This window comes from Narcine bancroftii, chromosome 9 (genome assembly GCF_036971445.1).
Source record: "Narcine bancroftii isolate sNarBan1 chromosome 9, sNarBan1.hap1, whole genome shotgun sequence".
In the NCBI taxonomy this organism is placed as follows: domain Eukaryota; kingdom Metazoa; phylum Chordata; class Chondrichthyes; order Torpediniformes; family Narcinidae; genus Narcine; species Narcine bancroftii.
In genome coordinates this window covers 71,858,713-71,879,160 of record NC_091477.1, presented here as the reverse complement: position 1 = coordinate 71,879,160, position 20,448 = coordinate 71,858,713, and the positions used below count along the sequence as shown (strand labels likewise).

Genomic DNA, 20,448 nt, shown 5'->3' with positions numbered 1-20,448 from the left:
TGCTCACTCCACATTTAGTGCAGCTTGATACCAAGGGTGTCTCAACAAGATTTCCAAGAGCAGCAAGAGAACCACCCTTGTTCGTTTCCCTCCATGGATCATCCTGATTATAAGATGTGTATGCGCACTAAAACAATGGAGAAAAATAGAACAATAGGACACAAGAACTTGACAGACCATTCAGCCCTCAATCAACTCCTTCATTCATGAAATAATAATTGATCTTACACCTCAACATCATCAGTGCAATTAGCCTTCACAATCACAAACATGCAAATTTCGAGCTGAAAACCACTGGTTGTACTAAATAGACAGCAGGATTGGATTTTAAACTTGAGAGGGATGGTCAATATGTGGGCTAGTTACCCCTGCATTCAATAAAGAGGCTGTTTGCTTAACAACTGATTCAGAGAAAGATATAGAAGGGCACAATTGTTAGTGGTTTCAGGATTTGCTCTCTCATTTACATATACCTTGCAAATTGTGTTGACTTTTTACCCAAGCCAAATAAAATTCTTCCTTGAAACAGTCTACTGATAGATGGAAATGCAAAATAAACTAGATTCTGGACATCTGAAACAAATACAGAAAACATTGAAAACGCTCAGGGAGTATCTGTGGCAGGAGAAAGGGTCAATTCTTTCAGGTCAATGTTCTTCATCACAAATGGACAAGTGAGAAAACTGTGCTTAGCTGCAGAAATGGATAAGGTTGGAGACAATAGGGGGAATGTCTTTGATAGGATGGAGAATGTTTGTCCAGGTATTAAAGTAGATTTTGGTGCCGGCTAGTTGAATCATAGCTGATCTGTATGGAGGGGTGTGGGTTGGTGGAAGAGTGCAGGATGGTAGATAAAGAATGACTAGGGAACAGTAACAAAGGTTAAGGTTCCATTATTGTCACGTAATACTACATTTAGAATGTAACATACATGAAATTCTTTAAATTATGTCCACCAGAAGGCAGACAGAGAGTTGCCACTTTGTCTCACGCCCCTCACAGAAACCTACAGCAACTGGTTGCTGGATTAGTGGAATACAGAATGCAGCTACTGTTGGAAATCTGAAATGAAAACCAACAGTTGAAATACTTGGTGGAGTAAGGGGCGGGGGGGGGGGGGGGGGGGAGGGGGAGCACAGGACATTGGTTATGCCTAAGGGCCAGTGCTCCTCCCCTTGCCCGTACTCCCACCATTTTATTCAAGCACCAGCCTGCATTTTGCTCATGACTTGATTAAGGACTCGGGTCCGAAATATTGATTATATATCTTTGCCATAAAGAATGCTGTGTTTTGTTGGTTTCTCCAGCTCTTTTGTTATTAAGCTACCATCATCTGCTCACTTTCTTGTTTAACTGCTCAATAAGTGATTTTAATCATTTTTTTAAACAGCAATATGAAATAAAGAAGCTAAGCTTCCAGCAGTTTTACTTCAGATTTCTTGTATCTGTATTTCTTTGTGCTTTTCTGTTATCAATATGGTACGAGCTTCCACAAATTGAAAATACAGTACTACACAAAAGACTAACGCATGCTCTTTCAAAGGCCTAAACTCACAGATTCAAATGTGCTACTGTTAACAGCGATTAAATGTCACCTTAACCTTCACAATAGAAGAGAAAATCTGATTAATTGCAGAATCATTTGGGTGACATTTCTTGTGAGGGTCAAGGCCTTTGTCTATGATTACTCAATTTAGGCTGTGCTGAAAGCAGTTTTAATGAGCATTTTCTGTTTTAATAAATCAACAACCTACATTTAGGACAACAGCGACAAGTTTTCAGAGCTACTTCTCATCTCACTTTGCAGATAATTAGCATAAAATCCCAATGTAAAAGATCTGCGCTTCCCTTTTTATTCCAGGATTTAAAACAAAATTATAGAAAAATTTAAAGCTAATGTGGTCCTCAGGAAATGTTATTGGGGATTTATTCCATTAGCTGTTATTAATGTACCGTTGAAATCTTGCTGAGGATCAATTCGGAGACATCTGAAAAGGCTGTGGGTTAAATCCCACTCCAGACCTTTAGGTACAAATTTCTAGTCTTATATGCCATTGCTTTTTTGCTGGAATGTTATACTATCAGAAATGCTGAGATAAAGTACCTGATCACGAGACAGAATATTCCATGGTACTATGCAAAAGACATACAGAGAAATTATTTCAATCTTCTAGCAACATTCATCCCACAAAAAAAATTACTAAAACCAAAGATGATCTGGTTGTCATACCACTCTCTTTGTGGAGCTTGCAAAGCACAAACTGGTTCTTACATTTCTTACAAGGAAGACCACATTCCAAAAGTACCTCATTAGTTGTAAAACACTTTGAGGTGTGTTTAAATAATGAAAGGTTCAATGGAAATCAAACTTTTCTCCCAATCTAATGACACCATCAGGAATTTGAGGGCTTCTTCCACAAGTATCAGAGATTACAGTCCAATAAGTACAATTTGTGCAAATTTTAGCAAGTGGTCTTCAAGTCAACCCATTTCTTGCATTCAGACACCTGCTTTCCCATAAAATGTGGTGCCAAAATTAATAGAGATCATTTCGTTATTCACTGTACAAAAGCCAAGGTATTTTGAGAAAACACCAGAAAAATAGTGATAATAGTGGAAATAGGATCAGCTGCGACATTTAAATTTTGTATGAACACTCAAACTAAAAAGCGAGTTTATAGTGCTAAGGGTAAAGATAGAATTTGCCAGTTTAGAACTATCAATTTTTTGCTAAAAAACATGTAACAATTGAGCAAGGGAGAATAAAGTCACAGGAACACAATATGCATGAGTGTAGGCAGAGTTGTATAAAAAACAATGTTGTACAAACTATTCACTGACCCTGCACACCATTATGAAGCCTTACACAGTGGAAGTGGAAATCAGAAAATCAAAACTGCGGTGTGCTGTTCTTAACAGCTCCTGCACAATAAGACACCTAGGTTCAAAACGTTGGTTTCTTCCCCCCAAAAGTCATAAAGATCTGAGATGGTTAAAAATCATAGTATCCTTGAGAACCATTACTTCCATGGGCATCCACAGTAGTAATCCATTCCAGTAACAGTCAGGTTTCATAAATTCACCTTTTTACAACTTTCCATTGCTTTCAAGTTAGTATTCAAACTGGCCGTGCAGCCATACAACTCTGAAAAGTAGACTAGTGCACAGAATAGCAGACAGTAACGTTGCAGCTGTCACAACCAATGTGTGCTTCTTCTGCCCAACAGGAACCTGTAGTGTTAAGGTTCCTATAACCTGCAAAGAGACATAATTATGAGATAGTGACGTTGACAAAAACAGTTTTGTTAATCTGTAAATAGGAGTCAATCATTGAACTGACTATCCATTCTCAAACATCTCAAATCCATCATCTTCTTGTAGCATAAACACTTAGAAAAGCTACTTGTTTCAGACTCAACAGCAAACCATATGCACAAAAAATTTACTGCACAAAAAAACCCCTCCAAATTAGAATTACCCACAAGTAGTTTTGCTTGATGGAAGCTGGAATCAGAAAACCAGTCACCAGCTGGTGCAAAGTGTGATGTCTATGATTTTTAGGGAAATTCTGGAGCTATAGGATGACTGACTTATACTGGCACATTTCCCAGAATTATTAAAAAGTGCAAATACAGTAAAACCTCTGGTATCTGGCATTCTACAGGGGGATTGGCAGATACTGGATAAGTGAATTTTCCAGTTGCTTGAGATTGCATGTTGCATGATTGGTGAACTATGACGACGAGACCCACCAATTTATCCCATCTTGAGGCTGCTGGTTGCTTGAATTCCAGATAACAGGAGTTTTACTATATAAAATGTTTATATTCCTGTGGACCAGAATTGCTTTGTCAAAGGGATTACAGAGATTCACTGAGTAATATTTCCTTCAAGAAGCTATCAACTTACATTCTGATAGGTAACGTTCATCCATTGAAAAGTATTGGGGTTATTCATTGTGCAGGGAACCTCAGGCACCCCAAGGTTCCAACTAGTCTGAACCTGATTATCTGAGAGAGACAAGAAGAAATAATTCCTGAGTTGACGCACAAGGACCAAAAATCTTTTATATTTTTATTACACAACTCGCATATCAAAGTGAAGATGAATCCTGAAGTGCATGATTTTATGATGCGTGTAAAGATAAGGCTAAAAGAGGAATAAATGCCAAAGGTTTAGGGACTTTGATCCCAAGTATGTTAAAATTTCCAGAAGTTTCAAGAGTTTACTGAAAGGATGCAAGAATCACCAAAGGAAATTAAGCTTACCTTGATAATTACAGTCTTAATTAGTTTAATGTCAGTAGTATGGAAAATCTGATATTAGGAATAAAATTTCCCACAAACTCAGATTTATCTGCTGCTGACAAACATCATGTAATACTTTGAGGGGATGACATATACTGTAGTGTTTCAGATATTTAGAGCTTAGAGCATTAGAGGACAGTACAGGCCCTTCAGCCCACGATGTTGTGCTGGCCTATATAAACCTACTCGGCAATCTAAATCTTCCCTACCTCACACCCATAATCCTCTATTTTTCTGCATCCATGTGACTAAGATTCTTTTAAACGTTCCTATTGTACCAGCCTCCACCACCCCCCGGCAATATACTGTGTAAAAAAAAAACCTACCCCTGATGTTTAGGGATGCAATAAATTGCTTTCCAGCAAAGTTCTCATTCCAAGTTTTAAACAAACATGAACATGATATCTTAGCAACTCTCTGGTCTCGTCAAGCTAATTTTATGAATTGCAATTCCATCAAACAAATAATTCAAAATTATAATGATTTTATAGTTATTATATTTTTAGAACTAATTTATTTCCATACATATTCTAATCTTAATTTTATACTTCTAAAAATGCTTTATCTTTATATGTTATGATGTGAATGTTCTTTAGTGTGCCACAATTAACTATTCAGTCAGCTTGATAACATAACTACCAGACACACAGATTCCTTTGAACCGAGGCAACTAACACCTGCAAAGGGCAGGTTAATTTAATAGAGTTTGCAAACTCTTAAAGGACAGGTTTGTCAGAAGGCAGAGACACGAGTCTATAACATTGCATACACAATCTAATCCAGTTTATTGTAATAATTTATCTATTTAAAGCAGGCTTTCAGGGAAGGTCATAACTTAAAACATTGTTACAAATTCTGCTGACTTGTTTGCCCTAGTGTATATTTTCACCAGCTATCTCTTCTTTGGCTTGGCTTCGCGGACGAAGATTTATGGAGGGGGTAAAAAGTCCACGTCAGCTGCAGGCTTGTTTGTGGCTGACAAGTCCTATGCGGGACAGGCAGACACGGTGGCAGCGGTTGGAGGGGAAAATTGGTTGGTTGGGGTTGGGTGTTGGGTTTTTCCTCCTTTGCTATACAGACCAAAGCTATATGGAATGATACAAGTTGCTCCTAATTTTTCTTTGGCTGATCTGAACTGTGACCTGTCATGATGGAAATCACTCCAGATGATATCCATCAAGCTCTTGTTAGAAAATGGAACGTGGAATCACATATTGACGTGATTGGTTCTGCTGCATCTACCACACCCAAATAAACTACTTAGATTCATTAGATAAATAAAGCTGGAGATTTTAGAGCCATTATCCAAATTGTTGGGGTTGGGTAGAGTGGGAACAAGGCACAGGCAAGGTCAACATTTAATGCTCATCCTGAGAAGCCTGCAAAACTATCTGAAGTCATTTATGACCCAAAGACATTTTCTTCAGGTCAATAGTTGACTATTAGCCAGAATGAGTGAGAACTCAACATGTTCTTTCCTGAAAGGGCATTAGTAAAACAGTTAGTAACTAAACAGTCACTAGCTTCAAGTTCTAGAATTTTTAGTTGAATTAAAATGAACAGGTCAGATTTGTACTAAAGTCTCTGAACTGTTACACAAGTAATTTACCCCAAACAAAATGTTCAAAGGATGAAAAAACTTGATGCCACTCATCCTTATTTGTTTGTTACCTCTCTGGCAGGAAATCATCATGTGTGGATCTGGAAGGATCACGAACGTATTAGTTTCTTCCATGTCAGTTGGTCGATGGTATCGAATGTGCACTGGGACCTTGCCAGTAAAACGTTCAGGGTTGCTGGGGTCAGGATTGAGGTAGATGATAACTGAGTGTATAGTTGATAAATATTCTGGGGCTTCAATATCAATCTCCTTCTGAACAAATATCTGCACAGTGATGACAAACATTAATAACCACCATATACAGACAATAACCTCTGATGCTGGTGAACACCCAAGTGAATAGGTTGCAAAATACAGCACAGTTACATATAGGGACATTGGCACTTTAGATGGTGAACAAAAAAAGGTGTTAAGAATTCAAATCTGGTCTAAAGTTCACAATCTATTGAGCAATCGTGTTCTCTGCTCTCCGATTATGCTTGTGAGAACTGAACCACCTTCAGAACACACCTCAAGACTAGAGAAATACAACCAATGCTCCCTCTTGAAAAATTCTTTAAATCAACAAACTTGCATAAAATGCCTATTCCAGGACTAATTCTCCACCACCGAAGCTGCAATTAAACTTAGCCAGTTCTGCCAGGCAGTCTATATGGCTTGTACGCTCAACACCAGACCCCTGATACAAGAAATCTATTCCCAACACGATTAGCAAGTACCAGAGGAAAAGATTCACAAATGTTATCAATGCCTCCTTGAAAATATTTTTCCAGTGACCACTCACAATAGAAGAGCTTTCGAAATGACTCTGAGAATTTCTAGTGTGCTTCGGAGACACACAAAAGTTAAGAGTAAATGGCGGAAGGAGCACATCACCCTGCAAATTATCCAACAGTTCATCCCCTCAGCCCGTGGATTTCTTATTGATCTCGTCAATCATCTCAGAACCCACAGGAGTGGAAACAAATCACACTTAATCCCAATAAACCATACAAGCTGCCATTAATGCTGGTAGGCGACACTGTTAGTGCAACACTAATGCAGCACCAATAACGTCGGTTAGAATTCAATGCTGCCTGTAATGAGTTTGTACATTCACCCCGTGACCTGCGAGCATTTACCTTGGGTGCTCCGTTCTCCTCCCACACTCCAATAAAAAAACCACAGGGTTATAAGTTAATTGGGTGGCAGAGGTTTCAATGGCCGGAATCAGCTTCTACTGTTATAAATAAAAAAAAGTAAAACCCATAATGGCTGCATGCTTATCATTTCACACTTTTATATTCAACCTCTTCACTGCATTTCAATTACTATATCAACTCCTGAGTAAAATAATTAAACAACTTTAACTTCTATGTCCTGACACATAAACATTATTTCTCTTTCCTCAGATACTGGCTGACCTGCTGAGCCTTTTATTTTTATTGTTTCTAATATCTAGCATGCACAGTATTTTACTAGCAGAAAAACTCTCCTGTGAAATGCAGTTACTGCACATTTGCATGGCAGTCTCTGGTACAGGTTGAAACTTTCTGTTCCAGCATCTCCCAGGTTCCAGCAGGTTTAGTTCAGATCTGTGTGTGACAGATCTAATGAAGTAATCTAACGAATTAAAATTAACTATAATTTATATTAATCTGTACCTAATTATCAGTGTATCTTGCTGATAATCTTTCTGACTTAATGAAACTTCATTCACAACAAATCTCAGCTTATGGGACCCTCATGTGACCCATGAAGTAGCCTGAACTACAAATCATAACAATTCTCGTGCTTAAAAATGAATCGGAAGGCAATTTCTGTTGTCCATCATCAGTTAAGTCACAAAATGTCAGTCTATAGAGTTTCATCCTGTATTGCATTTTAGTGGCGTCACTCTGTCACCCTCAAAATATAAATTTGTGTAAATAAGCTTGATTAAGATCACCTACAGCCAGAAGAATATGTGGAAAATGGTCTAAATAAAAAGTTCACCAGGATCAGGCAATTCTTATACTGTGCACAGAATTTAACATTTATGAATTTCACCAGGCTTTGGTGCTTGAAAGGTAAATGGCTACCATCCAGGAAGGTTCTTGTTGGTTTTCAGAGAGAGATTTGTTGCTCTTTGGATACAAACTGATACCTTCCGATCAGCCACGTCAGTGTCTTGCCAAAGAAACTTGCCCCATCAGGGTTTTCCAGATGATAACCTCTTTCTTTCAGGTCACCACAAAATTTCTTTATTTTTCCCTTATTTCAAGTGAAACATTATACACCCAGTCATCTCCTCTTGTGTGGACCACAAGGGCTTTGACCAGGCTGAACTAAGAACTCACAACTTGTCTTCAAAATGGTTTTTATCCACAAGCTTGCCAGCTTGTCCTGTTCCAGTCCCAGCTGCTGCTGCTGAACTGTAGAATTGAATTCTCTCTCTCTAGCTGCTTTCAGATGCATCCTCCGCCTTGAGGGCGGCTGCAGTAGCGGATCCCAACCTGAAGACTCACCTTTCAGGTGGCAGACCTAAAAGGCTGCTACAGCGTTGCCCAGTCCACCTGAAAGGCCCAATTATATCAGAGGTGCCTCGTAGCACTTCCGCATCTGATGGAGGTGGTGCAACTGGTGCCGCAGCGCCACCTGTCATAAATATGTGGCATAGCCATGGCCATCTTCCCTCCCCATAATCCCCCATGCAGGTGGAACCGCTCTGCTTCCCACATAGCTCCAGCTGTGTGGGGGTTTATGGGGAGGGAAGACCGCCATTACTATGCCACATTTTGAGCAGCAGACAGTGGCCCCAGTGCATGAGCGGCCAGCTGGACTGGGGTAGTCCGCACCGACCTCCCTGCCCCGTGCCGATGTTCCCCCGCTGGCCGCCCGACCCTGACGTCCTTCCGCCAGCTGCCCCTGCCCCGATGTCCCCCTGCCGGCTGCCCCCACACCGCTGCCTGACAGCCCCCCACCCCACTGCCTGACAGACCCTGCCCTACTGGGCAGGGGCGGCTGGCAGGGGACGTTGGGCAGCGGGGCTGTCGGACAGTGGGGAGTTGGGTCACCAGCTGACAGAGTCATCAGCCCGCCCCCAGGCAGCCGCTTACAGTAGCTGCACATTCAGGTGCCTTGGCAGAGCCCGGTAATCCGCCGATTATCTCTCCCGGAGGGAGATACCTTCGAGGCGTGTTCAGCGCATTCAGGTGTGTACCTCATCAGCCGCACTGGGGTAGAATATGCGGCTTTACATTGGGATATTCTGGCCACCTGAAAGAGCCTTCTGAGAAAACCACATGACCCTCTTAGAACAGCAGACTGTGGCACTGGACCCAATCTTTTGAGTTTGTTTATCTGTTGCTTTCTAAAACAATAATCCATTACTCCACAGCAAGATCCAATTAACACCTACTTGTGAAGTCCTTATAGGCATTCTTCAAAGTTTTTGCAAAGGCACCTGGAGCCTGGACTGTCTGGCTTGAGCAGAGCTCTGGCATTTTAAATGAGATCTGTGTTGAAGTGTTTGTATCTGTGTGTGACCCACACTAAAAACCCCACAATTTATCTTCCAAAAGCATACAATATAAAATATAACATATTCTGTCACAACAATGTTGTTCTTAACAATACATTTATTGCTAATCTTCTTAAAATTTTCTCAACTTCCTAGTAATGCAAAGACTATTCTTTTAAAGATTTCTTCTTTCTTCTTTGGCTTGGCTTCGCGGACGAAGATTTATGGAGGGGGTAAAAAGTCCACGTCAGCTGCAGGCTCGTTTGTGGCTGACAAGTCCGATGCGGGACAGGCAGACACGATTGCAGCGGTTGCAAGGGAAAATTGGTTGGTTGGGGTTGGGTGTTGGGTTTTTCCTCCTTTGCCTTTTGTCAGTGAGGTGGGCTCTGCGGTCTTCTTCAAAGGAGGTTGCTGCCCGCCAAACTGTGAGGCGCCAAGATGCACGGTTTGAGGCGTAATCAGCCCACTGGCGGTGGTCAATGTGGCAGGCACCAAGAGATTTCTTTAGGCAGTCCTTGTACCTTTTCTTTGGTGCACCTCTGTCACGGTGGCCAGTGGAGAGCTCGCCATATAACACGATCTTGGGAAGGTGATGGTCCTCCATTCTGGAGACGTGACCCATCCAGCGCAGCTGGATCTTCAGCAGCGTGGACTCGATGCTGTCGACCTCTGCCATCTCGAGTACTTCGACGTTAGGGGTGTAAGCGCTCCAATGGATGTTGAGGATGGAGCGGAGACAACGCTGGTGGAAGCGTTCTAGGAGCCGTAGGTGATGCCGGTAGAGGACCCATGATTCGGAGCCGAACAGGAGTGTGGGTATGACAACAGCTCTGTATACGCTTATCTTTGTGAGGTTTTTCAGTTGGTTGTTTTTCCAGACTCTTTTGTGTAGTCTCCAAAGGCGCTATTTGCCTTGGCGAGTCTGTTGTCTATCTCATTGTCAATCCTTGCATCTGATGAAATGGTGCAGCCGAGATAGGTAAACTGGTTGACCGTTTTGAGTTTTGTGTGCATGGTCTTTGCCCTCAGACAGCTCCAAGAAAAGTGCAGAGAACAAAACAAAGGACTCTACATCACCTTTGTTGACCTCACCAAAGCCTTCAACACCGTGAGCAGGAAAGGGCTTTGGCAAATACTAGAGCGCATCGGATGTCCCCCAAAGTTCCTCAACATGATTATCCAACTGCACGAAAACCAACAAGGTCGGGTCAGATACAGCAATGAGCTCTCTGAACCCTTCTCCATTAACAATGGCGTGAAGCAAGGCTGTGTTCTCGCACCAACCCTCTTTTCAATCTTCTTCAGCATGATGCTGAACCAAGCCATGAAAGACCCCAACAATGAAGACGCTGTTTACATCCGGTACCGCACGGATGGCAGTCTCTTCAATCTGAGGCGCCTGCAAGCTCACACCAAGACACAAGAGAAACTTGTCCGTGAACTACTCTTTGCAGATGATGCCGCTTTAGTTGCCCATTCAGAGCCAGCTCTTCAGCGCTTGACGTCCTGCTTTGCGGAAACTGCCAAAATGTTTGGCCTGGAAGTCAGCCTGAAGAAAACTGAGGTCCTCCATCAGCCAGCTCCCCACCATGACTACCAGCCCCCCCACATCTCCATCGGGCACACAAAACTCAAAACGGTCTTTTAAAGATAATGTGTATAAAATTAACAAAGCAGTCACAATAGTCTCATTTATATTTTTGGTATTGATAGAATAAAGAGTGAATTTTTCATACCTTTGCGTGGCTATGTTCACGCAGTAATGCAAGCTCATATGGATCTACGTAAAGTCCTCGAGGAAACTCTTCTTTGATCATAATGCAACAGGTTCGGCAAGCACCTTCACCAAGCTTAACTTCTATCACTAGCTCTCTATAAAAAGGAAAGTAATTTGTTACAATAAAAGACCAACTATTCATCAACATATGCCCCAAATTAAACACAAAAACAGAACATGAGATCTTATTTTGTTATGTTCCACGCTTCCCTTTAAAGCCGGTGGGTTTAAAGATATCATGAAATGCTAAGACATACAAACCAAGCTGCTGCATGGTAGGTGGAATTCTGAAAATGTCAGTGTGGCGCTCATTGATCAAGTCTCTTACCTGCTGCAGCCTACACAATCATATGAATGTGAAAAATGTATGCCATTTTATCCTGTACTTAAAGACATCCTGGACCTAATGTTGAGTGCTTGTTCTATAAATTTAAAGGTATAGACTGTCTCCTGGTATTAACACCAAAAACATGACTACCGGCCATGCCATGAATATGAATGAGCGTTTGGGAGATCTGCATGACATATGGGGATAGATTTACCAGTTGCTGTGGGGCTGAAGGTATCTTCTGCAAGATGAGAACAATAATTTTCACGTCTTCTCTTCAAACATCCCATCCTGAAAGCTGAAACTATTGGGAACTGGGGTCAAGCAAATCCAAGCTGGGAATTCCCTCACTAAGTTAGTGAGGCTGGCTGGTAACCACTGCTCACCCTCCCATCGAAGTTGTTTATGTGATTCTCTTTCACACACAGGTTTTGTTCATTTCAGACTTACAAACGGTTTGATTTAAGAACAGTTCACTTGAATTAAATCTTGTGGTAATGGAACTTTCTGAACTAGTGTAGAATCCACTGAGAAATAGATTTCAAGACTCCGATGGGTGGTAACAGCAGCAACACCGTTCAACCATCTGGGTTTGATCCTAACCTCTGTTGCTACATGTTGTTCATACACTCAGTCTTTGTAATTCATTGATTTGCTACCTACTGCTTACTTGTACACTTGGAGAAATCTGCACAAAGGTAATGATTAGTTTCCAGACCTGATTGGCATTATTCTAATAGAGAACAGCATCTTGTGAATTCAAAACTAATTGCTGCTCATAACTTTCAATGGAAGTAGTTTATTAGCTAAATATTATTCCCTTCTAGGTTTTAAAACATTTTAATGTTTATTAATGAGTGTCAATGATTTTAGAATATACTTGTGTTTATTTTGGTGGCAAAAGTTATATTGAACATAGGGGTAATGTGCTTTCTTTATACACAGGAACTCCATACCCCATGCCTTACAGATAACAATCACTGTTCCTTCTCCATACAAGGTCTCCTCTTAGATGTTCTAGTAACTTCCCATATCACAAATATATTTTTTTGGTACATTTTATTTATCATTTGATCAAATTAATCCAATTAAATAAAAGCTTGCAACAAACAATACAAAATGATACAATAATTTTTTCCTATTTTCTCCCTAACCCCCTTCCCCACAAAAGAAAAAAAGATAGAAAAAAAGGAAAGAGCACCTAAATCTATATATTTTTATATTATTAACTTATACTATATTTAGTTACTATTTTTCATAATTAGTAACTGAGAGGAATAGTTAAGGTGGAGGATGGGATGGACTTTTGTTCATGAAATTCATGTATGGTTCCCAAATTTTATAAAATTCTCAATTTGATTTCTTAGACTGCAAGTAATTTTTCTAAAGGTATACAGTTTTGCATTTCAATATGCCATATATCTATTTTGACATGATTTTCTGTTTTCCACGTTATTGCTACCTATTTCTTTGCTGTTGCTAAAGCTAAACTCAAAACATTTTCTTGATATTTATCGTATCTGCTTCATATATATTTCCAAGTAAAAATATTCTTGGATCTTTTTGCATCTTTATCTTCATAATTTGTCTTAATAATATATTCAAATCCCTCCAGAATGTTTCCACTTTTACACTGGATCATACTGAATGTCAAAAGGGCCCTACTTCCTTATTACACTGGAAACATTTATCCAAATAATATGAATTAAATCCATTTAATTTATGTGGACTATAACTGATGAAGAAAATTATATTGAACCATTGGGTATCTATCATTAACCGTATTTGTAACACTCTCTCGACACAATCTAAACCATATTTCCTCTTGAATTTGTATATTTAAATCTTTTTCTCATCATAGTTTTGATTTATATAAATCCTTCCTTTTCTTAGTTTCTTGAAATTTTATAAACATATTAGTAATAAATTTCTTAATAATAAAAGTATCTGATATTAGATGTTCAAATTGACTTTGTTCCAGAAGTCTCAAATTTGCTTCCAATTTCTTTTTAAATATGATTTTAATTGATAATATGCAAACATTGTATGATTTTGTATGCTATATTTATCTTTCAATTGTTCAAAAAGTAAAAAGAATCCTAAAAAAGTCTTTCATCCTCTGTATACCTTTACCATACCAATTATCAAATAAAGAATTATTCAAAGTGAAAGGAATAAATTGATTTTGTTTTAACAACATTTTAGGTGATTGATAGTTCTTGATTCCTCTCTCCACATGGATCCCATTCCATATTTTCAATAAATGCTTTAAAATTGGTATTCCCACTTTCCATTTAAATAATTCACTATTCCATCTATACAAAAATATGTTGATTGACAGGTTAATTGGCCACATGTGGCTTGAGCAGGTGGAAGGAAATGAAAACAAGAAACAAAATTGAAATTGGACAAATATCAAGAAAATTTTTTAAGTATCGCCATAGCAACTGGAAAGAAATGTATAGCGATATCATGGAAAGATGACGGAGAAGTGTTATTAAATAAATAGTATAATTAGATGTGAAATTGTATACCTTTGGAAAAAACTACGTACAATTTAAGGAATCGAGTTGAAAATTTTTATAGTATTTGGACACCATCTATGGATTTTATGGATAATTTTCTGTCCACCTCTTCTCTTTTATCCACTCCTCTTAATTAGTAATTTTTAATAACAATTAATGATTGTCTCTGCTAATATCCTTGTATATTAAATAGTAGCTCTTTCCTTCTTTTCTTACTTTTGGGTGGGAGGGGGATGGGGAGAAAATATATATAAAAGTACTTTTTGTTTCATTGGCCTTGGATATTTGATTAATGTTTTATTCACTTTTTCCTGTAATGATGCAAACAATTAAACAAAATTTTAAAAAAACAAAAACCAAACACATTTCCCAATAATCACTGAAATTCATCCTTCACACTGGTCCCTCTACAATTTCAGCCAAATAATTCTAATTTAAAACTATAATTACTCATGTTCCCCAAGTTCTATTTAGTAATATATACATTCCCTTCTTTAGACCTTTTTTCAATTTTACAGGCATTATTTGAGCGTACATTAGCTGTGTGACAGGGACATTTGTAAATATCTATATCCTTACCGATGAAAACCATTCTTGTTAATACTTCTGTTCAGACTCACTGCTTGCAACCAGGGCTCAGGGTACAAGTGATCACTACCTGTAGAAACAATATATTCAGGATAATACTAGATAGATAGAACTTAGAACATAGAACTACACAGTACAGTCCTTTGGCCCTCAAAGTTGTGCCGACACATATATTCCTTTAAAAAAAATTACTAAACCCTCCCTACCTTGTAACCTTCTATTTTTCTTTCATCTATGTGCCTGTCTAAGAATCGCTTAAACGCCCCTAATGTTTCAGCCTCCACCACCATCCCTGGCAAGGCATTCCAGGCAACCCACCACTCTCTGTAAAAAACTTACCCCTGATGTCCACCCTATCTATGCCTTTCATAATCTTGTCTTTGGCTTGGCTTCGCGGACGAAGATTTATGGAGGGGGTAAAAAGTCCACGTCAGCTGCAGGCTCGTTTGTGGCTGACAAGTCCGATGCGGGACAGGCAGACACGGTTGCAGCGGTTGCAGGGGAAAATTGGTTGGTTGGGGTTGGGTGTTGGGTTTTTCCTCCTTTGAGCATCTTTTGAGGGGGAGGACGTGGAGGGGGAGGACATGGAGGGGGAGGATGTGGACTTGTCCTCGGGCCTGCGCAAAGGAGCTTTTAGGTGGAGTGCAGTGCGTGCAGTACTGGCCCCACCCTTTACACCCATGGTTCGTGTGCCGTGGCCGAGCAAGCTGGGACGTGGCAGCGAGGTCCTTGGGTCGTAGGTTTTATATCGGAGTGGCCTTCTCCTATGCAGGTTTCTTACCCAGGCTGGAGGGGCCTGCCTCCCCTCCTAGGTCGGTCCATACTGCCCGGGATCTTGTAATCTTGTAGACCTCTATTAAATCTCCTCTCATCCTTTAAGCTCCAAAGAGAAAAGTCCCAGCTCTGCTAATCTTGCCTCATAATAGATATTTTCCAATCCAGGCAACATCCTAGTAAATCTCCTCTGTACCCTCTCCATAGCCTCAACATCCTTCCTATAATGAAATGACCAGAACTGAACACAATACTCTTCTTGCTAGAGATTTGAAGAGCCTTCTTAATTATCCTATCAACCTGTATAGCGATCTTGAGGGATGCATGGATTTGCAAGGTCCCTCTGTTCATCCACACCCTTAAGTAACTGACCATTGAGCCTGTACTCAGCCTTCTGGTTTGTCCTTCCAAAATGCATCACTTCACACTTATCCGGATTGAACTCCATCTCCCACTTCTCTGCCAAACTCTGCATCCTGTCTATATTCTTTTATAACCTTCAACAACCATCCATCCACAACTCCTCCAACCTTTGTATAATCTGCAAATTTACTGATCCATTCCTCCGCCTCTTCATTCAGGGCATTTATAAAAATCAAAAAGAGCAGAGGTCCCAGAGCAGATCCTTGCGGTATTCCACTAGTACTAGCCAATTATCATTGACTGCCAGGCAGAATACTTTCCTTCCACTACTACTCTCGGCAAGCCAATCTTTTACATATATATATCTTCTTTGGCTTGGCTTCGCGGACGAAGATTTATGGAGGGGGTAAAAAGTCCACGTCAGCTGCAGGCTCGTTTGTGGCTGACAAGTCCGATGCGGGACAGGCAGACACGATTGCAGCGGTTGCAAGGGAAAATTGGTTGGTTGGGGTTGGGTGTTGGGTTTTTCCTCCTTTGCCTTTTGTCAGTGAGGTGGGCTCTGCGGTCTTCTTCAAAGGAGGTTGCTGCCCGCCAAACTGTGAGGCGCCAAGATGCACGGTTTGAGGCGTTATCAGCCCACTGGCGGTGGTCAATGTGGCAGGCACCAAGAGATTTCTTTAGGCAGTCCTTGTACCTTTTCTTTGGTGCACCTCTGTCACGGTGGCCAGTGGAGAGCTCGCCATATAACACGATCTTGGGAAGGCGATGGTCCTCCATTCTGGAGACGTGACCCATCCAGCGCAGCTGGATCTTCAGCAGCGAGGACTCGATGCTGTCGACCTCTGCCATCTCGAGTACTTCGACGTTAGGGGTGTAAGCGCTCCAATGGATGTTGAGGATGGAGCGGAGACAACGCTGGTGGAAGCGTTCTAGGAGCCGTAGGTGGTGCCGGTAGAGGACCCATGATTCGGAGCCGAACAGGAGTGTGGGTATGACAACGGTTCTGTATACGCTTATCTTTGTGAGGTTTTTCAGTTGGTTGTTTTTCCAGACTCTTTTGTGTAGTCTTCCAAAGGCGCTATTTGCCTTGGAGAGTCTGTTGTCTATCTCATTGTCGATCCTTGCATCTGATGAAATGGTGCAGCCAAGATAGGTAAACTGGTTGACCGTTTTGAGTTTTGTGTGCCCGATGGAGATGTGGGGGGGCTGGTAGTCATGGTGGGGAGCTGGCTGATGGAGGACCTCAGTTTTCTTCAGGCTGACTTCCAGGCCAAACATTTTGGCAGTTTCCGCAAAGCAGGACGTCAAGCGCTGAAGAGCTGGCTCTGAATGGGCAACTAAAGCGGCATCGTCTGCAAAGAGTAGTTCACGGACAAGTTTCTCTTGTGTCTTGGTGTGAGCTTGCAGGCGCCTCAGATTGAAGAGACTGCCATCCGTGCGGTACCGGATGTAAACAGCGTCTTCATTGTTGGGGTCTTTCATGGCTTGGTTCAGCATCATGCTGAAGAAGATTGAAAAGAGGGTTGGTGCCAGAACACAGCCTTGCTTCACGCCATTGTTAATGGAGAAGGGTTCAGAGAGCTCATTGCTGTATCTGACCCGACCTTGTTGGTTTTCGTGCAGTTGGATAATCATGTTGAGGAACTTTGGGGGACATCCGGTGCGCTCTAGTATTTGCCAAAGCCCTTTCCTGCTCACGGTGTCGAAGGCTTTGGTGAGGTCAACAAAGGTGATGTAGAGTCTTTTGTTTTGTTCTCTGCACTTTTCTTGGAGCTGTCTGAGGGCAAAGACCATGTCAGTGGTTCCTCTGTTTGCGCGAAAGCCGCACTGTGATTCTGGGAGAATATTCTCGGCGATACTAGGTATTATTCTATTTAGTAGAATCCTAGCGAAGATTTTGCCTGCAATGGAGAGCAACGTGATTCCCCTGTAGTTTGAGTATATATATATATATATATATATATATATACATACACACAGCCAAAGATCCCATGCCTCATGACTTTCTGAATGAGTCTCTCATGAGGGACCTTGTTAAATGCCTTGCTAAAATCCATATAGACCACATCTACCACCCTACCTTCATCAAACAAGAGATAAGGAGGAGAGCCTCAGCAGATCAGGAAGTATCCATGGAAAGAAATGGACAATCAACATTTCGGGTCAAGTTGTTTTGTCGAAAAAGGGACCAATCCAAAACGTGGACTGTCCATCTCTCTCCATGGGTGCTGTCCAATCTGCTGAGTCCTTCCTGGTTCCTTTTTGTTTGTTATTTTTATCTAATGTATGACTTCAGTCAGTGGAAAGTATTCCTTCTTCTTTAATGGCTGGGTGAGCAGTGTTGCTCAAATGGAGGGATGTTGCTCTACCGATTCATGCTCAATGGCTACGTGACGTCAAGTTTAAATTTAGAGCAGATTAGATGCTCAATTTCAAATTTGAATACAAATTTTCAAACACCACGGGGATTCTTTTTGAATTACTTTCATAATCTTTGATTTGATATGAAGATATAAATGTTGAATAATGAGGTAATTTATTACTCTGATAAGAATTGTCTTTTTTTTTTGGCCAAACAGTTTCTTTCTTGGTAGTGGGTTTAGATTTTTTTTATAATAAAATAGTAAAATATTAATACATTGCAATTTGATTGTAAATGTGGGGTACCTTGGATGAAATGATCATGATTTAAGTGTTGTGTATCTTTTTGACTTTCAACATACTCTATTTTTTTATGTTAAATTTCAATGTTAATAAAAATATTGAGAAAGAAAAAATATTCCTTCTTTCATACTCAGATAAATTATATCTTGGCATCAAAGGAAGTCAACTTATCTCCTTACCCTTGGTCGAAGTCCGCACCAAGGGTGAGATGAGCCAACTAGTACGAGTGAAACCAATAGTGAGAAGGTTATCAATGACCAGGTACCACCAAATATTACTACAAATGGTTGTGAACATGGCTCAGACCATCATACACACTCCCTCCTCTCTGATCATTCATTTCACTCTGGCTGCACCCTCATTTCTCCTCTCTCAATAGGCCATTGCAGCAGCAAAGAGGCAATTCCAAGGGAAGCTAGAGACCGTGTCAGATGCTCACCAGCTACGGCAGGGATTTCAGACCATTACACCATACAAGGCGAGGCCAAACACCATAAATGGATGAGATGAACACCTTTTATGATCGTTTTGAAAAGAAGAACTAAATGATATCAATAAAAATCCCTGCAGAAGCTGAGAAATTTGTGATATTTGTCTCTGAGGCCATCGTCAGTACACACTTTAAGAGGGTGAACCCCCCCACAAGGCTTCAGGCCCTAATGTTGTACCTGACAAGCTAGACATTCTTGACTTTTCTTGATTGGGATCAGTGCAAGGGAGAGGAAGCCACAGCAAAGAACGGGGAAACCAATCACTGCCATGCACCTATGTAGTGCATGTATGAATGCCAGATCTTATGAAAAGTACTGTATTTGTTATGGTTATGTTATGTTCTCCAGGGAAATGCAGCTTTGCATTTTCTTCTGCCGCAGTTCGAAACTAAAATTAGAGTCGGACTTCCAAGTCGCCGCAATGCACGTCATTGCTAGATTCATCCAGGAGACACCACTCCAAATTTACACAACAGTTCCAAGAGGTTCTTGTGAGGTGGATTTTGCAAAGTTGGCTAGACTGGGAGTAAGTTTGCCTTTTCAAAATTCAATGTCCAGTCATTGCCAGGTGATCCATTTGGTTCTATCCTTTTCCTGTTTCACGTATCAGCTTCAGGAGGCAATTAAGGACCAATTGCATTATTGTGGATCTGCAGTCACACAAAGTGAGACTAACAGATTTCTTTACCTGAAGGGCAGGTAGATATGTTCATGACTAAGCAATGATTTAAAAGAAATATCCAGATTCTTAACACAACTTAAATCCCATAGCTGTCACAACAGGATTTGTATTCGCATCATTGAACTGTTCCGCCATTTTATTAGTCTGTTAATTTTATCACCACCATATCCATAAACAAGACATTGCATCCAGCAAGTCTGATGATGAACAGCTAATTCAAAGCATGATAGACTGAACAGTTTCCTCCTGTGTCACATAATTCTATCCAATACACAAAAGTGAGGCAATGCATTTTCACTTTAATGATTAGTAAACTAAAAGTGAAGGGAATGCTAAATCGGGTACTAATCAGTGCCTCTTTCCCACAATAAGGGTGTCAAAAACTTAGGTTCAATGTAAAAGGGAGGAGACTTAAAGGAGATCTAAGGGGAGATTCCTTTTGGAATGAGCTGCCAGGGGTGATGGTGGTGGTGGAGACAGGAAATAACATAAGTATCTTGACAAATATTTGAACCAGGGAAAAAAAATGAAATTAATCAAGGCAGTAGTATTAGTAACAGATAAGCACAGTGGTCTGTATACGCAATGAACTGATCCCCAGGGACCCTTCTCTCCATTCCATTAAAATGGCTGGGAGTGGAGGTGGGGGGGAACACAATAATTATTAAACCATTCCTTAATATGTGAATTGTGCTGTGAGACTGGGAATCTGCAGATACCTGTTAAGGACATAACCGGTTGGATGAAATGACCAGAGCGTCTCTTCTCCAGCTGATACTGTTTAAATGCAGGCGCTCCCTATTTAATCGGCGTGACCGCATCCCCCATCCCCACCGACCGCCCGCCC

General features: G+C 40.7%; 1 protein-coding gene across 4 annotated transcripts in view; it reads right to left on the bottom strand.

The window, feature by feature from the left end:
- boka (BCL2 family apoptosis regulator BOK a) overlaps nt 1-20,448 on the bottom strand; it is a 106,361-nt gene that overhangs the window by 85,426 nt on the left and 487 nt on the right. For 2 of the 4 annotated variants that reach the window (XM_069896421.1, XM_069896422.1), the window contains exons 2-3: nt 14,619-14,697; nt 11,146-11,281 (exon numbers count right to left, since the gene is read on the bottom strand). In XM_069896421.1, coding sequence (XP_069752522.1) covers nt 11,146-11,281; nt 14,619-14,697 — 215 coding nt within the window. Of the gene's footprint in view, nt 1-179; nt 3,256-3,909; nt 4,011-5,978; nt 6,193-11,145; nt 11,282-14,618; nt 14,698-20,320; nt 20,424-20,448 lie in introns of those variants that run through there. The other 2 variants (XM_069896425.1, XM_069896423.1) reach the window with 2 other exon arrangements.